The sequence below is a fragment of the Oncorhynchus kisutch genome, linkage group LG13, assembly GCF_002021735.2.
Source record: "Oncorhynchus kisutch isolate 150728-3 linkage group LG13, Okis_V2, whole genome shotgun sequence".
Taxonomy (NCBI): Eukaryota; Metazoa; Chordata; class Actinopteri; order Salmoniformes; family Salmonidae; genus Oncorhynchus; species Oncorhynchus kisutch.
This window is the reverse complement of record NC_034186.2, coordinates 7,745,989-7,772,988: the sequence shown is the minus strand read 5'-3', so window position 1 is coordinate 7,772,988 and position 27,000 is coordinate 7,745,989. Positions and strand designations below refer to the sequence as shown.

Here is a 27,000-nt window from a genome sequence, read left to right as displayed (position 1 = left end):
ATGGTCATGCATATAGAGTCTGTGCAGCACAGGGGAGGGTTAGGGTCTCTATAGATAGTAGAGCAGGTATATAGAGTCTGTGCAGCACAGGGGAGGGTTAGGGTCTCTATAGATAGTAGAGCAGGTATATAGAGTCTGTAGATTGTAGAGCGGGTATATAGAGTCTCTATAGATAGTAGAGCAGGTATATAGGCTCTGTGGATTGTATAGCAGGTATATAGAGTCTCTATAGATAGTAGAGCAGGTATATAGAGTCTCTGTAGATAGTAGAGCAGGTATATAGAGTCTCTGTAGATAGTAGAGCAGGCATATAGAGTCTCTGTAGACAGTAGAGCAGGTATATAGACTCTGTGGATTGTAGAGCAGGTATATAGACTATGTGGATTGTAGAGCAGGTATATAGAGTCTCTGTAGATAGTAGAGCAGGTATATAGACTATGTGGATTGTAGAGCAGGTATATAGAGTCTCTATAGATAGTAGAGCAGGTATATAGACTCTGTGGATTGTAGAGCAGGTATATAGACTATGTGGATTGCAGAGCAGGTATATAGAGTCTCTATAGATAGTAGAGCAGGTATATCGAGTCTCTGTAGATAGTAGAGCAGGTATATAGAGTCTATATAGATAGTAGAGCAGGTATATAGAGTCTCTATAGATAGTAGAGCAGATATATAGAGTCTGTGCAGCACATGGGAGGGTTAGGGTCTCTATAGATAGTAGAGCAGGTATATAGAGTCTGTGCAGCACAAGGGAGGGTTAGGGTCTCTATAGATAGTAGAGCAGGTATATAGAGTCTGTGCAGCACAGGGGAGGGTTAGGGTCTCTATAGATAGTAGAGCAGGTATATAGAGTCTGTGCAGCACAGGGGAGGGTTAGGGTCTCTATAGATAGTAGAGCAGGTATATAGAGTCTGTAGATTGTAGAGCGGGTATATAGAGTCTCTATAGATAGTAGAGCAGGTATATAGGCTCTGTGGATTGTATAGCAGGTATATAGAGTCTCTATAGATAGTAGAGCAGGTATATAGAGTCTCTGTAGATAGTAGAGCAGGTATATAGAGTCTCTGTAGATAGTAGAGCAGGCATATAGAGTCTCTGTAGACAGTAGAGCAGGTATATAGACTCTGTGGATTGTAGAGCAGGTATATAGACTATGTGGATTGTAGAGCAGGTATATAGAGTCTCTGTAGATAGTAGAGCAGGTATATAGACTATGTGGATTGTAGAGCAGGTATATAGAGTCTCTATAGATAGTAGAGCAGGTATATAGACTCTGTGGATTGTAGAGCAGGTATATAGACTATGTGGATTGCAGAGCAGGTATATAGAGTCTCTATAGATAGTAGAGCAGGTATATCGAGTCTCTGTAGATAGTAGAGCAGGTATATAGAGTCTATATAGATAGTAGAGCAGGTATATAGAGTCTCTATAGATAGTAGAGCAGATATATAGAGTCTGTGCAGCACATGGGAGGGTTAGGGTCTCTATAGATAGTAGAGCAGGTATATAGAGTCTGTGCAGCACAAGGGAGGGTTAGGGTCTCTATAGATAGTAGAGCAGGTATATAGAGTCTGTGCAGCACAGGGGAGGGTTAGGGTCTCTATAGATAGTAGAGCAGGTATATAGAGTCTGTGCAGCACAGGGGAGGGTTAGGGTCTCTATAGATAGTAGAGCAGGTATATAGAGTCTGTGCAGCACAGGGGAGGGTTAGGGTCTCTATAGATAGTAGAGCAGGTATATAGAGTCTGTGCAGCACAGGGGAGGGTTAGGGTCTCTATAGATAGTAGAGCAGGTATATAGAGTCTGTAGATTGTAGAGCAGGTATATAGAGTCTCTATAGATAGTAGAGCAGGTATATAGAGTCTCTATAGATAGTAGAGCAGGTATATAGGCTCTGTGGATTGTATAGCAGGTATATAGAGTCTCTATAGATAGTAGAGCAGGTATATAGAGTCTCTGTAGATAGTAGAGCAGGTATATAGAGTCTCTGTAGATAGTAGAGCAGGTATATAGAGTCTCTGTAGACAGTAGAGCAGGTATATAGACTCTGTGGATTGTAGAGCAGGTATATAGACTATGTGGATTGTAGAGCAGGTATATAGAGTCTCTGTAGATAGTAGAGCAGGTATATAGACTATGTGGATTGTAGAGCAGGTATATAGAGTCTCTATAGATAGTAGAGCAGGTATATAGACTCTGTGGATTGTAGAGCAGGTATATAGACTATGTGGATTGTAGAGCAGGTATATAGAGTCTCTATAGATAGTAGAGCAGGTATATAGAGTCTCTGTAGATAGTAGAGCAGGTATATAGAGTCTATATAGATAGTAGAGCAGGTATATAGAGTCTCTATAGATAGTAGAGCAGATATATAGAGTCTGTGCAGCACAGGGGAGGGTTAGGGTCTCTATAGATAGTAGAGCAGGTATATAGAGTCTGTGCAGCACAAGGGAGGGTTAGGGTCTCTATAGATAGTAGAGCAGGTATATAGAGTCTGTGCAGCACAGGGGAGGGTTAGGGTCTCTATAGATAGTAGAGCAGGTATATAGAGTCTGTGCAGCACAGGGGAGGGTTAGGGTCTCTATAGATAGTAGAGCAGGTATATAGAGTCTGTGCAGCACAGGGGAGGGTTAGGGTCTCTATAGATAGTAGAGCAGGTATATAGAGTCTGTGCAGCACAGGGGAGGGTTAGGGTCTCTGTAGATAGTAGAGCAGGTATATAGAGTCTGTAGATTGTAGAGCAGGTATATAGAGTCTCTATAGATAGTAGAGCAGGTATATAGAGTCTCTATAGATAGTAGAGCAGGTATATAGGCTCTGTGGATTGTATAGCAGGTATATAGAGTCTCTATAGATAGTAGAGCAGGTATATAGAGTCTCTGTAGATAGTAGAGCAGGTATATAGAGTCTCTATAGATAGTAGAGCAGGTGTATAGGCTCTGTGGATTGTATAGCAGGTATATAGAGTCTCTATAGATAGTAGAGCAGGTATATAGAGTCTCTGTAGATAGTAGAGCAGGTATATAGAGTCTCTGTAGATAGTAGAGCAGGTATATAGAGTCTCTGTAGACAGTAGAGCAGGTATATAGACTCTGTGGATTGTAGAGCAGGTATATAGACTATGTGGATTGTAGAGCAGGTATATAGAGTCTCTGTAGATAGTAGAGCAGGTATATAGACTATGTGGATTGTAGAGCAGGTATATAGAGTCTCTATAGATAGTAGAGCAGGTATATAGACTCTGTGGATTGTAGAGCAGGTATATAGACTATGTGGATTGTAGAGCAGGTATATAGAGTCTCTATAGATAGTAGAGCAGGTATATAGAGTCTCTGTAGATAGTAGAGCAGGTATATAGAGTCTATATAGATAGTAGAGCAGGTATATAGAGTCTCTATAGATAGTAGAGCAGATATATAGAGTCTGTGCAGCACAGGGGAGGGTTAGGGTCTCTATAGATAGTAGAGCAGGTATATAGAGTCTGTGCAGCACAAGGGAGGGTTAGGGTCTCTATAGATAGTAGAGCAGGTATATAGAGTCTGTGCAGCACAGGGGAGGGTTAGGGTCTCTATAGATAGTAGAGCAGGTATATAGAGTCTGTGCAGCACAGGGGAGGGTTAGGGTCTCTATAGATAGTAGAGCAGGTATATAGAGTCTGTGCAGCACAGGGGAGGGTTAGGGTCTCTATAGATAGTAGAGCAGGTATATAGAGTCTGTGCAGCACAGGGGAGGGTTAGGGTCTCTATAGATAGTAGAGCAGGTATATAGAGTCTGTAGATTGTAGAGCAGGTATATAGAGTCTCTATAGATAGTAGAGCAGGTATATAGAGTCTCTATAGATAGTAGAGCAGGTATATAGGCTCTGTGGATTGTATAGCAGGTATATAGAGTCTCTATAGATAGTAGAGCAGGTATATAGAGTCTCTGTAGATAGTAGAGCAGGTATATAGAGTCTCTGTAGATAGTAGAGCAGGTATATAGAGTCTCTGTAGACAGTAGAGCAGGTATATAGACTCTGTGGATTGTAGAGCAGGTATATAGACTATGTGGATTGTAGAGCAGGTATATAGAGTCTCTGTAGATAGTAGAGCAGGTATATAGACTATGTGGATTGTAGAGCAGGTATATAGAGTCTCTATAGATAGTAGAGCAGGTATATAGAGTCTCTGTAGATAGTAGAGCAGGTATATAGAGTCTATATAGATAGTAGAGCAGGTATATAGAGTCTCTATAGATAGTAGAGCAGATATATAGAGTCTGTGCAGCACAGGGGAGGGTTAGGGTCTCTATAGATAGTAGAGCAGGTATATAGAGTCTGTGCAGCACAAGGGAGGGTTAGGGTCTCTATAGATAGTAGAGCAGGTATATAGAGTCTGTGCAGCACAGGGGAGGGTTAGGGTCTCTATAGATAGTAGAGCAGGTATATAGAGTCTGTGCAGCACAGGGGAGGGTTAGGGTCTCTATAGATAGTAGAGCAGGTATATAGAGTCTGTGCAGCACAGGGGAGGGTTAGGGTCTCTATAGATAGTAGAGCAGGTATATAGAGTCTGTGCAGCACAGGGGAGGGTTAGGGTCTCTATAGATAGTAGAGCAGGTATATAGAGTCTGTGCAGCACAGGGGAGGGTTAGGGTCTCTATAGATAGTAGAGCAGGTATATAGAGTCTGTGCAGCACAAGGGAGGGTTAGGGTCTCTATAGATAGTAGAGCAGGTATATAGAGTCTGTGCAGCACAGGGGAGGGTTAGGGTCTCTATAGATAGTAGAGCAGGTATATAGAGTCTGTGCAGCACAGGGGAGGTTTAGGGTCTCTATAGATAGTAGAGCAGGTATATAGAGTCTGTGCAGCACAGGGGAGGTTTAGGGTTTTCACAATGGAAAGTGGAATCAAACATCCATCTGTAATCATATTTTGTTACATTCCCTGATAAAATTAAGATATTTTGTGTTTTATAAAAAATCTGAGACTCCGCAAATGTTGGTCCTCAAGAGCTTTGGACTGTGATTGGTGGTTCCAGGAAAGGAAAAGGTTGACAACCTCTGATCTTGCTGTTTTTAGATGTCCTCTAAGGCTCTCTGTCTCTTTGTCTTAGGTCAGTACCTCAGTATACCTATTGCCAGGAGTAAATCACCCCCAGACAGGAGAGGACAGCCCACGGGAGAGGATGACATCAGCAAGAATGTACTATCTCTCTGTCCATTGTGTCTGTCTGTCAGAGCTTGTAGGGGGTGTGGGCGGCTGCACAGGTGACCTTTGAACTTAACCCTACCTGGCTACCTATCTAGTGCCCGAGAGGAGACACATCGCTCAGAGAAGCTTATGACACGCACAAAAACACACACACGCAACAGGGAACACATACAGAACAACACACACACTACAGGGAACACATACAGAACACATTCAGAACAACACACATGCTACAGGGAACACGTACAGAACAACACACAGTACGACTCACTAAGGAGCAGGCTGACTGAGGTGTGAACTGGAAATAGTGAGGGTCACATTCCAGTGGTCGGAAGCAAGCCAAGCCAGGGTGGGATTTTCTCTCTCTCTCACACACACACACACACACACACACTCCTGTGGCTGGTGGTATGATGTGTTTTGGCACACAAACACACATGTGGACGTGACTTGACAACAGTCATTTCTCAGATGATGTCATCTGCGGCTGTTATCTCAGGCAGATCGCTCGAGAGTGACTTTGAAGTTGGACGTTTATCCCATGACCTAAAGGCGTCGGGAAATGCCTTTCACAACCGGCCACTAGGGGTGGCAGTGGGCGCTATGGGTTCTGGGTTCTATGGGTTCTGGGTTCTATGGGTTCTATGGGTTCTGCTAGGGTGGTGTGGACAGGAAAGGGAAAGGGGGGAGGTACCTAGTCAACTGTCCAACTGAATGCTTTCAACTGAAATGTGCCTGCCTTAAATCGACATCCACGTCATCGGCACATTGGGTTAACTGCCTTGCTCAGGGGCAGAACTACAATATTTTTTTTACATGGTCAGCTCGGGGATTTGATCCAGCAACCTTTCGGTTACTAGTCCAACGCTCCTACCCGCCAGGTGTGGAAGAAGGGTGTAATCCCATGACTCTGGATCAGGGTGTAGCGTGTTGGATCCCAATGGTGGACACTCGTTTTTTATTTTATTGTTTGAACCCTATCCCAAACCTTAACCCATACCTTAACCCATACCTTAACCCATACCTTAACCCATACCTTAACCCATACCTTAACCCAAACCTTAACCCATACCTTAACCCATACCTTAACCCATACTTTAACCCATACCTTAACCCATACTTTAACCCATACCTTAACCCATACCTTAACCCATACCTTAACCCATACCTTAACCCATACCTTAACCCATACCGTAACCCAAATCTTAACCCAAACCTTAACCCATACCTTAACCCATACCTTAACCCAAACCTTAACCCATACTTTAACCCATACCTTAACCCATACCTTAACCATACCTTAACCCAAACCTTAACCCATACCTTAACCCATACCTTAACCCAAACCTTAACCCATACCTTAACCCATACCTTAACCCAAACCTTAACCCAAACCTTAACCCATACCTTAACCCATACCTTAACCCATACCTTAACCCATACCTTAACCCAAACCTTAACCCATACCTTAATCCATACCTTAACCCATACCTTAACCCATACCTTAACCCAAACCTTAACCCATACCTTAACCCATACCTTAACCCATACCTTAACCCATACCTTAACCCAAACCTTAACCCATACCTTAACCCATACCTTAACCCATACCTTAACCCATACCTTAACCCAAACCTTAACCCAAACCTTAACCCAAACCTTAACCCATACCTTAACCCATACCTTAACCCATACCTTAACCCAAACCTTAACCCAAACCTTAACCCATACCATTTGGAGCGACGTTTGAAGAAATGGAACGATACTGACCAGAAAGAGTCAACCCAGGGTGTCAAAGACACTTTGAAATTGACGTTTGGAGAAACGTTGAAATTTGACATTTGGAGAAAAACGTGAATGAACGTCTAACTCTGCAGTGAGACTGTGAGAGCTTGTTGGTTATCCTGAAATGTCTGTGGTTCCACCACACAGCATATGAAGTCACATCATATCTCAAACTCACATTATCATTCATTTAAAAAATGCACAGATCTGATAAGGATCTACTTGGATAGAAATGTTATGTTATAACTGTACTACAATAAAGTTAGCTCAGATTCCTGGGAGCATTTGAGCCTACAGTACACAACATGCTCTCCTATTGGAGGATTTTGTCAATCGGTCCAATCAGAAGGGTAACAATAATAAGGCAGACAAGTTAAATAAGACGTATTGTCCTTTATGTGATCTAATAAATTGTCATTTATCCTTAAGGATTAGGTCCTTATAGCTAGAAGGATTCGACCTAGTAGGTATAGCCTATATACAAGTCGTTTCATTTTGCTCTACAGCTCCCTCAGCCAGCCCCACCTCCACCCCTCCCTCAGCCAGCCCCACCATCCCTCCCTCAGCCAGACCCACCATCTCTCCCTCAGCCAGCCCCACCATCCCTCCCTCAGCCAGACCCACCATCTCTCCCTCAGCCAGCCCCACCTCCATCCCTCCCTCAGCCAGCCCCACCATCCCTCCCTCAGCCAGACCCACCATCTCTCCCTCAGCCAGCCCCACCATCCCTCCCTCAGCCAGCCCCACCATCCCTCCCTCAGCCAGCCCCACCATCCCTCCCTCAGCCAGCCCCACCTCCATCCCTCCCTCAGCCAGCCCCACCTCCATCCCTCCCTCAGCCAGCCCCACCATCCCTCCCTCAGCCAGACCCACCATCCCTCCCTCAGCCAGCCCCACCTCCATCCCTCCCTCAGCCAGCCCCACCTTCATCCCTCCCTCAGCCAGCCCCACCATCCCTCCCTCCCTCAGCCAGCCCCACCATCCCTCCCTCAGCCAGACCCACCATCCCTCCCTCAGCCAGCCCCACCTCCATCCTCCCTCAGCCAGCCCTACCTCCATCCTCCCTCAGCCAGCCCTACCCTCCCTCCCTCAGCCAGCCCCACCATCCCTCCCTCAGCCAGCCCCACCATCCATCCCTCAGCTAGCCCCACCTCCATCCCTCAGCCAGCCCCACCATCCCTCCCTCAGCCAGCCCCACCTCCATCCTCCCTCAGCCAGCCCTACCTTCATCTTCCCTCAGCCAGCCCTACCCTCCCTCCCTCAGCCAGCTCCACCATCCCTCCCTCAGCCAGCCCCACCATCCCTCCCTCAGCCAGCCCCACCTCCATCCTCCCTCAGCCAGCCCCACCATCCCTCCCTCAGCCAGACCCACCTCCATCCTCCCTCAGCCAACCCCACCATCCCTCCCTCCCTCAGCCAGCCCCACCATCCCTCCCTCAGCCAGCCCCACCATCCCTCCCTCCCTTTTCAGAGCTGTGAATCAGCAGCACGCCGACACCTCTCAGCCCAGAGCGGGGACTGGACTCCCAGTCATTCAGAGGCCACCCTCATTACCCCTCCACCCTGCACCCAGGTGGCCGCGGATCTAATGCCTTAGCCAGTTCCAACCCCCCCCCCCCCCTCCACTCACACCCCTAGCTCCGGCCCCCACTCACGCCTTACATCCCATTCAGTCAGACTGAAGTCAGGAAAAGTGTGGTGCTTAATGACTTTCCCACCCACTAAAGCGAACGCACATGTTGAAGAGGTTAAGGATAATGTGGCTTTCGATGGTCTTTACCTCCCCAACGAGTATTGTCACAAATGTTGAACAGCTTGAGTTCAGCCTTAATCGTAGCGTTAAAATGGATGTTACCCACATATGACATGCTACTCAGTTTTGGTTATTGTGCATGTAATGCTTATTTCCATTCAACATAGCCTAACACACTGAATAAAACGAAATACCATGAACAACACATACTCTCAAACATCAAAGTGTTTGTGTAAAATTCGTCCACATTAACGGTTTTAATCAAATGTAAAGATTTTACCTGAAGATGTTTAAAAGATGCTGTGAGTTGTGTCATGTGCAGACTGAAACAGCGCGAAGTACATCTCGCGCTGTTCGTTTTCTCCAAAACCTCTCCGTCTTCAGCACCAGTCCTGCGCGCAGAGCTCAACGCGATCAAATACCACATCAAGACAACCGTAACCCGCAACAATGCCATTCTGTTGGCTGAAAACAGTCTAAATAAGATCACTTTCTCTACAACAGATTTGTTTTAAGTCCTATTCAGCCCGTGTCAATTCCTCTAGTTGATTTTGAGAGTCCGCTTTGGGAATGGAGAGGTGGCTGCTAGCTGTCCGCAGGGAGAGGAGTAGATTTCTACTCGCGGCAGACACTCCCACCAACGTTGCACGTGTGGCACCTCATCACTTTGAGTCCTGTCGAGACTAGAGCAGAGGGACAGATCTAGGCTGTTTGGGAATTTGAACACAGTATCAAATCTAGGATGTTTGGGAATTTGAACACAGTATCAAAACTAGGCTATTTGGGAATTTGAACACAGTATCAAGGTCAGCGCAATTTAGTCTACATTAATAAATGGGAGTTTAAATGATGCTATTATATAATTATACGCACTACAAAATGTCCTTCCATATCCACTGACAAGCCATTTATTAGTCCGTGTAATGAGTAAAACCTCATAAACGACTGTTGAGGTGGTAATTATAGAAAGTATGATGGAAATCACCTCTGTTTTTTTCTAGCTAGTTTGGGTATCCTAGTTTCAATTAAACAAAAAATCTTGAAGACAAGAACGTTTTTGTACCGACACATTTCTGATTGATTGCTATCCGTTTCTAAACGTTTGTACCGACACATTTCTGATTGATTGCTATCCGTTTCTAAACGTTTTGTACTGACACATTTCTGATTGATTGCTATCCGTTTCTAAACGTTTTGTACCGATATATTTCTGATTGATTGCTATCCGTTTCTAAACGTTTTGTACCGATACATTTCTGATTGATTGCTATCCGTTTCTAAACGTTTTGTACCGACACATTTCTGATTGATTGCTATCCGTTCTAAACGTTTTGTACCGACACATTTCTGATTGATTGCTATCCGTTTCTAAACGTTTGTACCGACACATTTCTGATTGATTGCTATCCGTTTCTAAACGTTTTGTACCGACACATTTCTGATTGATTGCTATCCGTTTCTAAACGTTTTTGCTCTTGTGTTGACTATGTTTTGTGGTATATCCTTTTATATTTATTGATCCCGGTTACACCTATATGATCACATTAACACACGATTATGTTTGCATTTGATTTATGTTTCAGATCTGTTCCGTGTGGACATAAATCACAGCCTTTAAAACCCTCAGTGATATTTAACATTGAACAAACTTCAGATCTTAAGTGTTCAAATATGGGAGGTCTAGGTCTCCAGCGAGCAACACCTGGTTCATGCTAGAATTACAGCTATGTTCTGGGAATTTCAATGTACCCTTATAAAGGTTCAAATCGTAATTGTCCCAGGGTCTGTGTGTAATTTTCCAGGTGGACGGGAACGAGCTGGATGATCTCTTCAAATAAAAGTGAGAAGAAAGAAGGAGAGAGAGAGAGAGAGAGAGAGAGAGAGAGAGAGAGAGAGAGGAGAGAGAGAGAGACAGAGAGAGAGAGAGAGAGAGAGAGAGAAAGAAGGAAAGAATGTGAAAAGCATTGACTCCTGGCATGCCTTCTCCCATATGGCAGCAGGAGGGCTTTTAACCTGATTTGGGTCATGAGACGTATGTGTTCAGAGTGATTTGCACAAAATATGTGTAATCACATGTTGAACCTCTAGAATATAAATTAAAGTGTTATTGGGTTACAGAGAGAGAGGGGGAGAGAGAGAGGGGGGAGAGAGGAGAGAGAGAGAGAGGGAGAGAGAGAGAGGGAGAGAGAGAGAGAGAGAGAGAGAGAGGGAGAGAGAGAGAGAGAGAGAGAGGGAGAGGGGGAGGGGGAGAGAGAGAGAGGGGAGAGAGAGGGAGAGAAAGAGAGGGGAGAGAAAGAGAGGGGAGAGAGAGATAGGGGAGAGAGAGAGAGAGAGAGAGAGGGAGAGATAGGGGAGAGAGAAAGAGGGGAGAGAGATGGGAGAGAGAGATGGAGAGAGAGAGAGAGAGAGAGGGGGGGGGGGGGGGGAGAGAGAGAGAGAGAGAGAAAGAGATAGAGAAAGAGAGGGAGGGGAGAGAGAGGGGGGAGAGAGAGAGAGGAGAGAGAGAGAAAGAGGGAGGGAAAAGAGAGAGAGAGAGAGAGGAGAGAGAGAGAGAAAGAGAGAGAGAAAGAGAGGGAGGGGAGAGAGAGAGAGGGGAGAGAAAGGGAAGAGAGAGACGGAAGAGAGGGAGAGAAATACTGTAGCACACAGGCCTGTCTAAATTGAGTTGTAGCCAGCTGAAAACATACCAGTGCTTCTGAATCTGTTCAAATCCTGTCTAAATTGAGTTGTAGCCAGCTGAAAACATACCAGCTCTTCTGAATCAGTTCAAATCCTGTCTAAATTGAATTGTAGCCAGCTGAAAACTTACCAGTGCCTTTGAATCTATTCAAATCCTGTCTAAATTGAGTTGTAGCCAGCTGAAAACATACCAGCTCTTCTGAATCTATTCAAATCCTGTCTAAATTGAGTTGTAGCCAGCTGAAAACATACCAGCTCTTCTGAATCTATTCAAATCCTGTCTAAATTGAGTTGTAGCCAGCTGAAAACATACCAGTGCTTCTGAATCTATTCAAATCCTGTCTAAATTGAGTTGTAGCCAGCTGAAAACATACCAGCTCTTCTGAATCTATTCAAATCCTGTCTAAATTGAGTTGTAGCCAGCTGAAAACATACCAGCTCTTCTGAATCTATTCAAATCCTGTCTAAATTGAGTTGTAGCCAGCTGAAAACATACCAGTGCTTCTGAATCTATTCAAATCCTGTCTAAATTGAGTTGTAGCCAGCTGAAAACATACCAGTGCTTCTGAATCTATTCAAATCCTGTCTAAATTGAGTTGTAGCCAGCTGAAAACATACCAGTGCCTTTGAATCTATTCAAATCCTGTCTAAATTGAGTTGTAGCCAGCTGAAAACATACCAGTGCCTTTGAATCAGTTCAAATCCTGTCTAAATTGAGTTGTAGCCAGCTGAAAACATACCAGTGCCTTTGAATCAGTTCAAATCCTGTCTAAATTGAGTTGTAGCCAGCTGAAAACATACCAGCTCTTCTGAATCAGTTCAAATCCTGTCTAAATTGAGTTGTAGCCAGCTGAAAACATACCAGTGCTTCTGAATCAGTTCAAATCCTGTCTAAATTGAGTTGTAGCCAGCTGAAAACATACCAGCTCTTCTGAATCTGTTCAAATCCTGTCTAAATTGAGTTGTAGCCAGCTGAAAACATACCAGTGCTTCTGAATCAGTTCAAATCCTGTCTAAATTGAGTTGTAGCCAGCTGAAAACATACCAGCTCTTCTGAATCAGTTCAAATCCTGTCAAGGAGCAAGGTTATGTAAATAAGGCAGCTTTTAAAGAATAATAAGGATCTCAAGGAGAAGGAGAGAGATCATTGTTGCTCAACAAGATGTTTACAGGAAATGCCAGAGACATTCTCTTTGCATTCTCAAAGCTCTTTGTTTTACTTAGAGATAGCTGTAATTCCATGGTAATACATGCATTTCCTGTATGTTTCTATAGTCTCTGACCCAAACATAATGAGCTTTTACACACAACAATTTGATTAAATAACTCATTATAAACTGGGTGTTTTGAGCCCTGAATGCTGATTGGCTGACAGCCGTGGTATATTAGACCATATACCATGGGTATGACAAAACATGTATTTTTACCACTCTAATTACGTTGGTAACCAGTTTATAGTAGCAGTAAGGCACCTCAGAGGTTTATGGTTATATGGCCAATATACCACGGCTAAGGGCTGTATGCAGGCACTCCACATTGCGTCGTGCTTAAGAACAGCGCTTAGCCGTGGTATATTGGCCATATACCACACCCCTTCGTGCCATATTGCTTAATTATATCATTAAGAAATGAAGATAAGACTCTTACACAATGTCATAAGGTCATCACTAAAGATCGTGTTGAAATTGCTATTTTCCTTTTTCATTCTATCCCAACCATAAACTAAACAATACACACCACCAAAACCTCTGCTTATGTTGAAATCTAATTCTGACCCGTCATCAATGACTGGTAGAAGGCAAGGACTTTTGAGGGGATGTGAGACCAACAGGCACCAAAACAGAATAGTTTCATATTTTAAAGAAACGCCCTGCTCACGTTTCTGAATAAAACGTTGGTAAAACAAAACACTCACAAGCACACACAGACTCACATCAGAAACACTTTTTGTCTGTCCAGTTCTACTCTTTGATTAAAACCAAATGTTCCTGATCTGTCGGCATGTGAGGACGGAGGGAGCTAATCGACTGAGAGCTGGAACTATCCCTGACATTTCTGGCGGAGCCAAATTGACAAGTTTAAAAGTCATATTTTTAAGCTCTTTACCTCAGCCGAAAGGACAATCTTTTTGAATTTGATGTGCAATTGGACATTTTGGTCGGTTATATCATAACGTTTCTGACAGTGGGATTTGTCCTTCAGGCTTCGGTCTAAATCAGATGTGAAGGCTTTAACTAAGATGGCCAGCTTCAGATGTGGTCCATCTCTATTCCTGCTATTCATACATTTACCCAAGTAGCTTCAGATATTCACATCTAATTTGCTGGGGATATGTCAGTCTTCCCGATTCCTCTGTCCTCAAACTGAACAGTCTTTGTCTAAGAAACTCTCAAAGCAGATGTACAGTACATGTTGTGACAATTTTGGAAAAAAAACACATATGAATGTAAATGATTAGGACACAATAAAAAACAACAATGCTAGGAATATACTATAGGTCACTGTACAAGACCAAATACAGTAAATAGTCCTCTAATGCAGTTGTTCTCTGTCCTACTGTACGTTGAGAACCATCTGTCCTACTGTACATTGAGAACCATCTGTTCTACTGTATGTGGAGAACCATCTGCTCTACTGTACATTGAGAACCATCTGTCCTACTGTACATTGAGAACCATCTGTCCTACTGTACATTGAGAACCATCTGTTCTACTGTACATTGAGAACCATCTGTCCTACTGTACATTGAGAACCATCTGTCCTACTGTACATTGAGAACCATCTGTCCTACTGTACATTGAGAACCATCTGTCCTACTGTACATTGAGAACCATCTGTCCTACTGTACATTGAGAACCATCTGTCCTACTGTACATTGAGAACCATCTGTCCTACTGTACATTGAGAACCATCTGTTCTACTGTACATTGAGAACCATCTGTTCTACTGTACATTGAGAACCATCTGTTCTACTGTACATTGAGAACCATCTGTTCTACTGTACATTGAGAACCATCTGTCCTACTGTACATTGAGAACCATCTGTCCTACTGTACATTGAGAACCATCTGTCCTACTGTACATTGAGAACCATCTGTCCTACTGTACATTGAGAACCATCTGTTCTACTGTACATTGAGAACCATCTGTTCTACTGTACATTGAGAACCATCTGTTCTACTGTACATTGAGAACCATCTGTTCTACTGTACATTGAGAACCATCTGTCCTACTGTACATTGAGAACCATCTGTTCTACTGTATGTGGAGAACCATCTGTCCTACTGTACATTGAGAACCATCTGTTCTACTGTACATTGAGAACCATCTGTTCTACTGTACATTGAGAACCATCTGTTCTACTGTACATTGAGAACCATCTGTTCTACTGTACATTGAGAACCATCTGTCCTACTGTACATTGAGAACCATCTGTTCTACTGTATGTGGAGAACCATCTGTTCTACTGTACATTGAGAACCATCTGTTCTACTGTATGTGGAGAACCATCTGTTCTACTGTACATTGAGAACCATCTGTCCTACTGTACATTGAGAACCATCTGTTCTACTGTATGTGGAGAACCATCTGTCCTACTGTACATTAAGAACCATCTGTTCTACTGTACATTGAGAACCATCTGTTCTACTGTACATTGAGAACCATCTGTTCTACTGTACATTGAGAACCATCTGTTCTACTGTACATTGAGAACCATCTGTTCTACTGTATGTGGAGAACCATCTGTTCTACTGTACATTGAGAACCATCTGTCCTACTGTACATTGAGAACCATCTGTTCTACTGTATGTGGAGAACCATCTGTCCTACTGTACATTGAGAACCATCTGTCCTACTGTACATTGAGAACCATCTGTTCTACTGTACATTGAGAACCATCTGTCCTACTGTACATTGAGAACCATCTGTCCTACTGTACATTGAGAACCTTCTGTCCTACTGTACATTGAGAACCATCTGTTCTACTGTACATTGAGAACCATCTGTTCTACTGTATGTTGAGAACCATCTGTTATACTGTATGTTGAGAACCACTGTTCTACTGTACGTTGAGAACCATCTGTTCTACTGTATGTTGAGAACCATCTGTTATACTGTACGTTGAGAACCATCTGTTCTACTGTATGTTGAGAACCATCTGTTCTACTGTACGTTGAGAACCATCTGTTCTACTGTACGTTGAGAACCATCTGTTCTACTGTATGTTGAGATACTGCATCACTTTTGGAGCACTGTTAAGAAGTGGATCACTATTCAACAGCAGTAAATAGGAAGAACAACAGCATTAAAACAAGCCTTAGTCTGTAGGTACTCTGAATATCAGGTATGACTGCTCAGTTGGATAAACAACAACATAGCAATAGAATAAGGCTTTCCATGACCTGTCTTGACAGAATCCTCTGTCAACTTCGGCTCACGTTCTACTATTTCTGGGATGAGTTGTAAACACCTCTCAGATGATTCCATATGTTTGATTCACTGCAGATACACATCATGAAAATAGCCCCTCTTAGAATACAAGATACAGGTTCTACAGTTCCGTAAGAGAGTTTCCAAATGGAATTCCTTCCCAGACACAAGAAAATGAAAATAAACACAAGTAGGTCTTTTACTTGAATCTTTATTCCTTCACCATCAATTAACAGGGGCGGCAGGTAGCCTAGTGGTTAGAGTAGAGGGGCGGCAGGTAGCCTAGTGGTTAGAGTGGAGGGGCGGCAGGTAGCCTAGTGGTTAGAGTGGAGGGGCGGCAGGTAGCCTAGTGGTTAGAGTGGAGGGGCGGCAGGTAGCCTAGTGGTTAGAGTGGAGGGGCGGCAGGTAGCCTAGTGGTTAGAGTGGAGGGGCAGCAGGTAGCCTAGTGGTTAGAGTGGAGGGGCGGCAGGTAGCCTAGTGGTTAGAGTGGAGGGGCGGCAGGTAGCCTAGTGGTTAGAGTGGAGGGGCGGCAGGTAGCCTAGAGGTTAGAGTGGAGGGGCGGCAGGTAGCCTAGTGGTTAGAGTGGAGGGGCGGCAGGTAGCCTAGCGGTTAGAGTGGAGGGGGGGCAGGTAGCCTAGCGGTTAGAGCGTTGGACTTGTAACCGAAATGTTGCAAGATCGAATCCCTGAGCTGACAAGGTAAAATAAAATCTGTCGTTCTGCCCCTGAACAAGGCAGTTAACCCACTGTTCCTAGACCAGTTAACCCACTGTTCCTAGACCAGTTAACCCACTGTTCCTAGACCAGTTAACCCACTGTTCCTAGACCAGTTAACCCCACTGTTCCTAGACCAGTTAACCCACTGTTCCTAGACCAGTTAACCCACTGTTCCTAGACCAGTTAACTCACTGTTCCTAGGCCTGTCCCACTGTTCCTAGACCAGTTAACCCACTGTTCCTAGGCCTGTCCCACTGTTCCTAGACCAGTTAACCCACTGTTCCTAGACCAGTTAACCCATTGTTCCTAGACCAGTTAACCCACTGTTCCTAGACCAGTTAACCCACTGTTCCTAGACCAGTTAACCCACTGTTCCTAGACCAGTTAACCCACTGTTCCTAGACCAGTTAACCCACTGTTCCTAGACCAGTTAACCCACTGTTCCTAGACCAGTTAACCCACTGTTCCTAGACCAGTTAACCCACTGTTCCTAGACCAGTTAACCCACTGTTCCAAGGCCAGTTAACCCACTGTTCCTAGACCAGTTAACCCACTGTTCCTAGACCAGTTAACCCACTGTTCCTAGACCAGTTAACCCACTGTTCCTAGACCAGTTAACCCACTGTTCCTAGACCAGTTAACCCACTGTTCCTAGACCAGTTAACCCACTGTTCCTAGACCAGTTAACCCACTGTTCCTAGACCAGTTAACCCACTGTTCCTAGACCAGTTAACCCACTGTTCCTAGACCAGTTAACCCACTGTTCCTAGACCAGTTAACCCACTGTTCCTAGACCAGTTAACCCACTGTTCCAAGGCCAGTTAACCCACTGTTCCTAGACCAGTAACCCACTGTTCCTAGACCAGTTAACCCACTGTTCCTAGACCAGTTAACCCACTGTTCCTAGACCAGTTAACCCACTGTTCCTAGACCAGTTAACCCACTGTTCCTAGACCAGTTAACCCACTGTTCCTAGACCAGTTAACCCACTGTTCCTAGACCAGTTAACCCACTGTTCCTAGACCAGTTAACCCACTGTTCCTAGACCACCCTGTTCCAAGGCCAGTTAACCCACTGTTCCTAGACCAGTTAACCCACTGTTCCTAGACCAGTTAACCCACTGTTCCTAGACCAGTTAACCCACTGTTCCTAGACCATTAACCCACTGTTCCTAGACCAGTTAACCCACTGTTCCTAGACCAGTTAACCCACTGTTCCTAGGCCAGTTAACCCACTGTTCCTAGACCAGTTAACCCACTGTTCTTAGACCAGTTAACCCACTGTTCCTAGACCAGTTAACCCACTGTTCCTAGACCAGTTAACCCACTGTTCCTAGGCCAGTTAACCCACTGTTCCTAGGCCAGTTTAACCCACTGTTCCTAGACCAGTTAACCCACTGTTCCTAGACCAGTTAACCCACTGTTCCTAGACCAGTTAACCCACTGTTCCTAGACCAGTTAACCCACTGTTCCTAGACCAGTTAACCCACTGTTCCCAGGCCGTCGTTGAAAGTAAGAATTTGTTCTCATTAACTGACTTGCCTGGTTAAATAAAGGTCAAATAAATAAATAACCATATCTCTGTAAGACATGGTTGTCATCATCACCAACCAGAGCAGGACCAGCTAAATAGACTAAATATTTTGAATAATATTAATTTTTTAGTAAGATAAGCTTGAAATGGGTAAGTGCTTATTGACTCAACAACCAAAACACATACCTGTAATGAACCAGAAAATCGATAGTAATTTTATAGTTGTTTATCAAAATTAGCTGGCTAAATAATTGATTCTGCTTTGTTGTATACCCCTCAGGTGATTCAAGCTCTGCACAAGTTAAAGGCAATAAATATTTACAAGTCCGTATCGGTTTTTCTATTCTGTCATGGTGTTAAAGGCACGTTCCACGTTCAAATTCCAATCCTGTTTCATTCAACCTCTGTGGTACTACATGGAATGATTAGGCCAACATTGCCGCCTGTTGGTGAATTAAGAACTGCAATCTACCAAGACGCAAATAGCGAACAATTTAGATCATAATTTGGACTGTGTGGTGACTATGTCACCACTTTTTTTGAGGGGACGACGACGACGACGAGGACGACTTCTACCATGTGATCGATCTGGTTTAGGTTACATTTTAGACATAAATCCTTCGGATATTTTGTCATTTAATATTATGTATAGTTCAGAAAATTACATGTGAAACTATGTAAAGGCACATAGTAGGTCCTAGAACTTCCGTCAATTATCGGGTTTGACAGAATAATATAATTATTAAAGAACCACGTTTTTTTTTATTTTTTATTTTATTTTTTTAAACAATGAAATCAAATAACTTTGTCTTTGTCTTTCAAAAACAGATGTGGTAGGAGGAGAACAAGAGACATTTTCCACTTGACATTTACGCACCTTGCAGACAAAAAAGAAGTTTATCAAAAACTATTAAAATGGGAAAATGTACCTGGATTTTCCTGTTAACTCATATTTTGCGTGCCTGGGGACAGATGATAGAGCTATCGCCCACACCTTGCAATGACAAAGCTGTGGAGAAGCTTTCCAAATTGGCCCTCACCTACATCAATGAAGACCGAACCGAGGGGTATAAATTTGCCCTCAATAGAATATCCAACGTTCATCTTCACGCTCAGGTCAGTTTTCTCTCTATTATCAAAGAATGTTGCTGTCAGTTTATTTTAAATTCGGGAATCTATGTTTAAGAAATCAACTACTAGACTAATGAGTGTTTGCTTGTGTGGGGCCTACACGTACCCAAAATAATTGCGCATGGACAGAAGAGTCTGGTGTCATGTAGGCTTTATTCAGATGCAGATCTGTTGTAACGTCAAAGGCAGATCAGATTGATCAGATCTTGGGATTAGTGGTATCATGAGACAAGGATTAATACATGGGTTTATCTTGAAATGACACACACACACACCTGGCATTCAGCCACTACATTATTCTCTTGAGTATGAGGCTGGCAAACCCATTGTGAATGAAGGGAAATCTAATGTTGGTCGTTGAATATTCTCAGCCTGACCAAGAGAGAGGGAAACACAGCCTCGTGTTGTTGTGGGTGTCTGATGTCCAGGTTAATGTTTGTCTCTCTCAGGGTCCAGCTGGAAACGTCTACTACCTCCGTCTAGATGTGTTGGAGACCAAGTGTCATGTGAGAAGCCCTAAACCCTGGAAACGATGTGACGTCAGAGCCTTCATGGAAACCGTATGTCACCCTGGATACAGAAACTTCCTCAAATTCAAAACTGTTTATCACACACACACACACACACACACACACACACACACACACACACACACACACACACACACACACACACACACACACACACACACACACCGCACGAACACGCACACACACACACACGCACGGACAAACGCACGCACGCACGCACGCACGCACGCACGCACGCACGCACGCACGCACGCACACACACACACACACACACACACAACCACACACACACACGCACGAACACGCACACACACACACACACGCACGCACGGACAAACGCACACACGCACGCACACACACACACACACACACACACACACGCACGCACACACACGCGCACGCACACACACACACACGCACGGACAAACGCACACATGCACGCACGGACAAACGCACGCACACACACACACACACACACACACGCACGGACAAACGCACGCACGCACACACACACACACACACACACACACACACACACACACACACACACACACACACACACACACACACACACGTAGCAGTAGTTTTTCTTCTTCATTTCATAGTCAGACCAACACGTACATTGAACCAAGATGTACACTACGGTTGCTATTCTTGGATCCGACTCAGTGACTTTGTGTTCCTGTTTTGTCCTAATAAAACGGCACCGGACGGGTCACTGACACAACACTGTGGTGCAGAGTAGAGGTGTAACCCTGGGAACACTGTCATGGCCGTCTGAGGACAGTGACCTCACCATTCAGCGTGTAACTGTTCAGTACTGGAAGTGCTCAAACTGGTCTCTGCGCTAGTTTTTTAAATACAGTTTTAATATAGTCCAGAATTGCTGGACTGAGTTTTCCCTGAGATTGGATGCATTCAGTCCAAGAAAAAAAATTATTTGATTGACGATGATATTGTTTCCTCTTTGCAGCAAATCTCTGGGAACTGCAACACCACCATTCTCCACACAGCCACAGGATACTCCTACCTGTACAGCTATGACTGCACAACTGGTGCCTGGTACTGTAACTATAGTGTGCTCTCACTGTTCTACACACCTAGATAGGCAGTCCCAGCACTTGACCTCAATGGGTGAGACGCTGTCAAACCCTTCTTCAAGGGGTCACAAATATCTGATCTTCTGTGTAGGACCTAATCCCTCCTCTCTCCTCTCCCCCTCTATCCTCTCCCCCCTCTATCCTCTCCCCCCTCTATCCTCTCCCCATCTATCCTCTTCCCCTCTCTCCTCTCCCCCCTCTATCCTCTCCCCCTCTATCCTCTCCCCCCTCTATCCTCTCCCCCTCTATTCCTCTCCCCCTCTATCCTCTCCCCCTCTTCCTCTCCCTCTCCCCTCTGCCCCCTCTATCCTCTCCCCCTCTCCCCTCTGCCCCGCCCCCCTCTCCCCCTTTATCCTCTCCCCCTCTCCCCTTGCCCCTCTGTCCTCCCCCTCTCTCCTCTCCCCCTCTCCCCTCTGCCCCCGCCCCCCCTCTCCCCCTTTATCCTCTCCCCTCTCCCCTGCCCCTCTGTCCTCTCCCCCTCTATCTTTCCCACCTCTCCCCCTCTCTCCTCTCCCCCTCTGTCCTCTCCCCCTCTATCCTCTCCCCCCCTCTCCTTGCCCCTCCCCCTCTCCCCCTTTATCCTCTCCCCCTCTCTCCCCCTCTATCCTCTCTCCTCTCTCCTCTGCCCCTCTATCTCCTCTCTCCTCTCCCCCTCTCTCTCCTCTCCCCCCTCTCCCCCCTCTTAATCCTCTCTCCTCTCCCCTCTCCCCCTCTCTCCTCCCCCTCGCCCCTCTCCCACTTTATCCTCTCCCCTTCTCTCTCCTCTCCCCCCTCTCCCCCTCTATCCTCTCTCCTCTCTCCCCTCTCCCCCTCTTCTCCTCCCCCCTCCCCCTCTCCCCCTTTATCCTCTCCCCTCTCTCCTCTCTCCCCCCTCTCCCCCTCTATCCTTCTCTCCTCTCCCCTCTCCCCTCTCTCTCCCCCACTCCCTCTCCTTTATCCTCTCCCCTCTCTTCTCATCTCCTCTCTCTCCTCTCCTCTATCCTCTCCCCTCCTCCCCCTCTATCCCTCTCTCCTCTGCCCCCTCTATCCTCTCTTCTCTTCCTCCTCTCTCTCCTCTCTTCTCTCTAACCCCCTCTCCCTCTCCCCCTCTCCTCTCCTCTCTCTCCTCTCCCCCTGCAGACCCTCCAGAGAAGCTGCAGCAGATATGTCCAGCCTGCCCCTTGCTGCTGCCCATAGACAGCCCCAGGGCGGTGCACGCTGCTGGTCTGACCCTCTACAAGTTCAACACGCAGAGCACCCTGCCCTCCAGCCTGGCCCTGCAGAACCTTACCAGGGCCTCCGTACAGGTAGCGAGCCTCCGTATAGGGAGCGAGCCTGGCTGCTAACCTGCTCTTATAGATTACTATAAATTATTTGATGATTTTAGGTACATGTACATAAAGGCATCTCATATTAGTGAGCGCAGTAGGCATGTTAACGGTATGAGCGACTCTTTTCTGTCCTCGTCTACGTTTCCCCCAGAGTGGGCCCGTGCCTGCTACCTTTGTGGAGTACACCGTGCAGGAGTGTCGCGAGGGCTATGTGGGCATGTGTGTGCCAACAGACAACAGCGGAGACGTACGTATGTGTCAGAACCCATGGCAACATATTATATCACAGTTGCCATGCCAAAAGTGGAGGGGGGTGGGGGGGGGGGGGGGGGGGGGGGGGGGGTGGAATCGATGAGATGGAATAGAATGTCCAATACCACTGCAAACCATTGTGTTGTTTTCGCCTCAGTATATAACATTTTAAATTCAGTTGCCCCCTGCATACACAGAGTTGCACATTTTCCCTTGCAGCCAGCTGGGTTTTGTAAGGGGGCGGTGTATGGACCTATCGGCCAACCAGACGTGGATGTCTCTTGTGAAATATTCCATCCACAGGTATTGTCAATACGCCTACAGTATCTTTGTTTGTTTGAGCTTGGGCTTTTGCTTATCTGTTCAGTTCTGGGAATGAGAAAGAGCACCTTTCACAAGAACCGTAAACAACTGCAGACAACTCAATGAGAGCAGAGACAAACGGTGTCCGAACCTGAACTGCTCTACATCTTAGTTAAATCTGGGTTTGACTGGACTCATGATGAATCCTATATTATACAATTCTTTCCAATTTTGGGCTCATGGGAGTTTTATTCTGTTGCATTGTACAGTGTTGTATTGTTTTATTGTGTTGTATTGCTGTGTATTACTGTGTTGTACTGTGTTGTATTGCTGTGTATTACTGTTTTGTGTTGTTGCGTTGTACTGTGTTGTATTGTTGTATTGTTGTGTTGTGTTGTTGTATTGTTGTATTGTTGTGTTGTTGTGTTGTACTGTGTTGTATTGTTGTGTTGTTGTGTTGTACTGTGTTGTGTTGTGTTGTTGTGTTGTACTGTGTATTGTTGTGTTGTTGTGTTGTACTGTGTTGTGTTGTGTTGTTGTGTTGTACTGTGTTGTATTGTTGTCTTGTTGTGTTGTGTTGTTGTGTTGTTGTGTTATATGGTTGTGTTGTTGTGTTGTTGTGTTATATGGTTGTGTTGTTGTGTTGTTGTCCTGTATTGTTGTGTTGTTGTGTTGTTGTGTTGTTGTCCTGTATTGTTGTGTTGTTGTGTTGTTGTGTTGTTGTCCTGTATTGTTGTGTTATATGGTTGTGTTGTTGTGTTGTTGTGTTATATGGTTGTGTTGTTGTGTTGTTGTGTTGTTGTGTTATATGGTTGTGTTGTTGTGTTGTTGTGTTGTTGTCCTGTATTGTTGTGTTATATGGTTGTGTTGTTGTGTTGTTGTGTTGTTGTGTTGTTGTCCTGTATTGTTGTGTTGTATTGTTGTATTGTTGTGTTGTACTGTGTTGTATTGTTGTGTTATATGGTTGTATTGTTGTGTTGTTGTGTTGTTGTGTTGTTGTCCTGTATTGTTGTGTTGTTGTGTTGTGTTGTATTGTTATTTGTATTCTTGTATTGAACTGTGTTGCTTTGTTTTATTGTATTTGACCTTCTTCTCTAGGGCATTGATGTTTTCCATGACCTGACCCCTCCTCGACCCCCAACGATGCCTGAAGTCCCCATCTTTGTTCCCAATGTCCCCATTATCATCCCCTCCTACCCCACAGCACCCCCTCCTCTTCTGGAGGAGCCCCAACCACAACCCTTTGACCCCAGTATCCTTGTTGACCCTACACGCATCTTTCCCAACCCCCCTATCCCCAACCCCAACCCCAACCCCCCTATCCCCAACCCCAACCCCCCTATCCCCAGCCCCAACCCTTCGTCTTCCAGCGAGTCTTTGGAGTCTCAGGAGACTCCAGTCTCTCCAGGAGTTCCACACTCTTCCTCCGAGGAGCTGGGTGCAGGTGTGGCTCGACCGCCCTTCAACTTCCGCTACCGGCCCCTGCGCAGACGGAGGCAGGCCCTGGTGACAGCCAAGCCCCCTCACACCCCTGTCTTTCTGGCTGAGTTCCCCAGCTCACCCTCTCCCTTCCGCTCCTGCCCTGGTCCTTCTCGCTACACCACTGTGTGACCCAGACTGGGATAGAGCCTCATTCAGTAGGGGAACTAACTTTAAAGTTAGGAGACTGGTATAAATTGTAGAGTTAAAGTTAGGAGACTGGTATAAATTGTAGAGTTAAAGTTAGGAGACTGGTATAAATTGTAGACTTTAAAGTTAGGAGACTGGTATAAATTGTAGAGTTAAAGTTAGGAGACTGGTATAAATTGTAGAGTTAAAGTTAGGAGACTGGTATAAATTGTAGAGTTAAAGTTAGGAGACTGGTATAAATTGTAGAGTTAAAGTTAGGAGACTGGTATAAATTGTAGAGTTAAAGTTAGGAGACTGGTATAAATTGTAGAGTTAAAGTTAGGAGACTGGTATAAATTGTAGAGTTAAAGTTAGGAGACTGGTATAAATTGTAGAGTTAAAGTTAAATTTAAAAAAATAGATAGATAGAAAAATAGAGCTTTTTGGTCTAAACTCCACTTGCCATGTTTGGAGGAAGAAGAAGGATGAGTACAACCCCAAAGACACCATCCCAACCGTGAAGTATGGAGGTGGAAACATCATTCTTTAGGGATTGAGGGGAGGATGGATGGGGCCATGTATTGCGAGATCTTGGCCAACAACCTCCTTCCCTCAGTAAGAGCATTGAAGATGGGTCGTGGCTGGGTCTTCCAGCATGACAACGACCTGAAACACACAGCCAGGGCAACTAAGGAGTGGCTCCGTAAGAAGCATCTCAAGATCCTGGAGTGGCCTAGCCAGTCTCCAGACCTGAACCCAATAGAAAATCTTAGGAGGGAGCTGAAAGTCCATATTGCCCAGGGACAGCCCCGAAACCTGAATGATCTGGAGAAGGTCTGTATGGAGGACTGGGCCAAAATCTCTGCTGCAGTGTGTGCAAACCTGGTCAAGAACTACAGGAAACGTATGATCTCTGTAATTGCAAACAAATGTTTCTGTACCAAATATTAAGTTCTACTTTTCTGATGTATCAAATACTTATGTCATGCAATAAAATGCAAATTAATTACTTAAAAATCAAACAATGTAATTTTCTGGATTTTTGTTTTAGATTCCGTCTTTCACAGTTGAAGTGTACCTATGATAAAAATGACAGACCTCTACATGCTTTGTAAGTAGGAAAACCTGCAAAATCAGCAGTGTTTCAAATACTTGTTCTCCCCACTGTATATATATATATATATATACACAAACACACACACATATATATATGTGCTATATAGACGCTAAATATGTTTATAATTTTATTATAGGCAGTTGGTTATGGTTGCTTGTGTTTCACAATAGACAGGTCTCAGAAACCCTCAGACAGCCTCTAGTCTACTGCAACATATCTCTCTTTCACCAGATGATCACTGCTGAGACCTGATCCCATACCTTCACTGCAGTCATATGGGGTTGTCTTCCTTGCACTAACACTCACACTTGTCTTTTCTCACTAGCATTGACTTTGCTCATAGCTGTTTTATCGAGGGAATGTTTTACTTACTATGACTGTGAAATGTGGTTGTCTCATCAGGCTACCTTAAGCTACCTTAAGCTACTAACTGTAAGTCGCGATGGATAAGAGTGTCTGCTAAATGACTTTAGATTGTAATGGAGGTTCCCCTATGCCATGTCATGTTTCCACAGGCTGATTGAAATGTGGTTTTATCAACACGGGGTTAAGAGGCTGAGCTGATGCTGCCCTGCCGATAAATAAAGACAGGAATGCAACACAGATGTTTGCTTGACGACATAGTTTAATGACAACTGTTAACTCATGCTAAGCTTCTCACTCTTGGAGTGAGATAGACAGTATTCCCTATTCCTCATCCCTCAGTATTCCCTATTCCTCATCCCTCAGTATTCCCTATTCCTCACCCCTCAGTATTCCCTATTCCTCACCCCTCAGTATTCCCTATTCCTCATCCCTCAGTATTCTCTATTCCTCATCCCTCAGTATTCCTCATTCCTCATCCATCAGTATTCCCTATTCTTCATCCCTGAGAATAACCTATTCTCCATCCCTCAGTATTCCTCATTCATCAGTATTCCCTATTCTTCATCCCTGAGAATGACCTATTCCTCACCCCTCAGTATTCCCTATTCCTCACCCCTCAGTATTCCCTATTCCTCACCCCTCAGTATCCCTATTCCTCATCACTCAGTATTCTCTATTCCTCATCGCTCAGTATTCCTCATTCATCAGTATTCCCTATTCTTCATCCCTGAGAATGACCTATTCCTCACCCCTCAGTATTCCCTATTCCTCATCCCTCAGTATTCTCTATTCCTCATCCCTCAGTATTCCTCATTCCTCATCCATCAGTATTCCCTATTCTTCATCCCTGAGAATGACCTATTCTCCATCCATCAGTATTCCTCATCCCTCAGTATTCCTCATTCCTCATCCATCATTATTCCCTATTCTTCATCCCTGAGAATGACCTATTCTCCATCCATCAGTATTCCTCATTCCTCATCCATCAATATTCCCTATTCTTCATCCCTGAGAATGACCTATTCTCCATCCATCAGTATTCCTCATTCATCAGTATTCCCTATTCTTCATCCCTGAGAATGACCTATTCCTCACCCCTCAGTATTCCCTATTCCTCACCCCTCAGTATTCCCTATTCCTCACCCCTCAGTATTCCCTATTCCTCATCCCTCAGTATTCTCTATTCCTCATCCCTCAG

At 44.7% G+C, this 27,000-nt stretch overlaps 2 protein-coding genes across 3 annotated transcripts in view; one reads left to right on the top strand and one right to left on the bottom strand.

The window, feature by feature from the left end:
• The window catches only part of anos1b (anosmin 1b), a 180,056-nt gene extending 170,645 nt beyond the window's left edge, over positions 1-9,411 (bottom strand). Inside the window, exon 1 of one of the 2 annotated variants that reach the window (XM_031785504.1) lies at positions 9,007-9,411. In XM_031785504.1, coding sequence (XP_031641364.1) covers positions 9,007-9,183 — 177 coding nt within the window. In that variant the 5' untranslated portion in view covers positions 9,184-9,411. The remainder of the gene's footprint in view (positions 1-9,006) is intronic. The other variant, XM_031785503.1, reaches the window with a different exon arrangement.
• A 9,192-nt stretch (positions 9,412-18,603) lies between these two features.
• si:ch211-262h13.5 (CY domain-containing protein) lies at positions 18,604-24,727 on the top strand. The gene is made up of 7 exons (XM_031785502.1): positions 18,604-19,201; positions 19,666-19,776; positions 20,720-20,801; positions 21,966-22,132; positions 22,308-22,403; positions 22,628-22,711; positions 23,810-24,727. Exons 1-7 carry the CDS (start codon positions 19,001-19,003, stop codon positions 24,320-24,322), a joined length of 1,254 nt encoding a protein of 417 aa, XP_031641362.1. The 5' UTR covers positions 18,604-19,000; the 3' UTR covers positions 24,323-24,727.
• Positions 24,728-27,000: the final 2,273 nt, after the last annotated feature.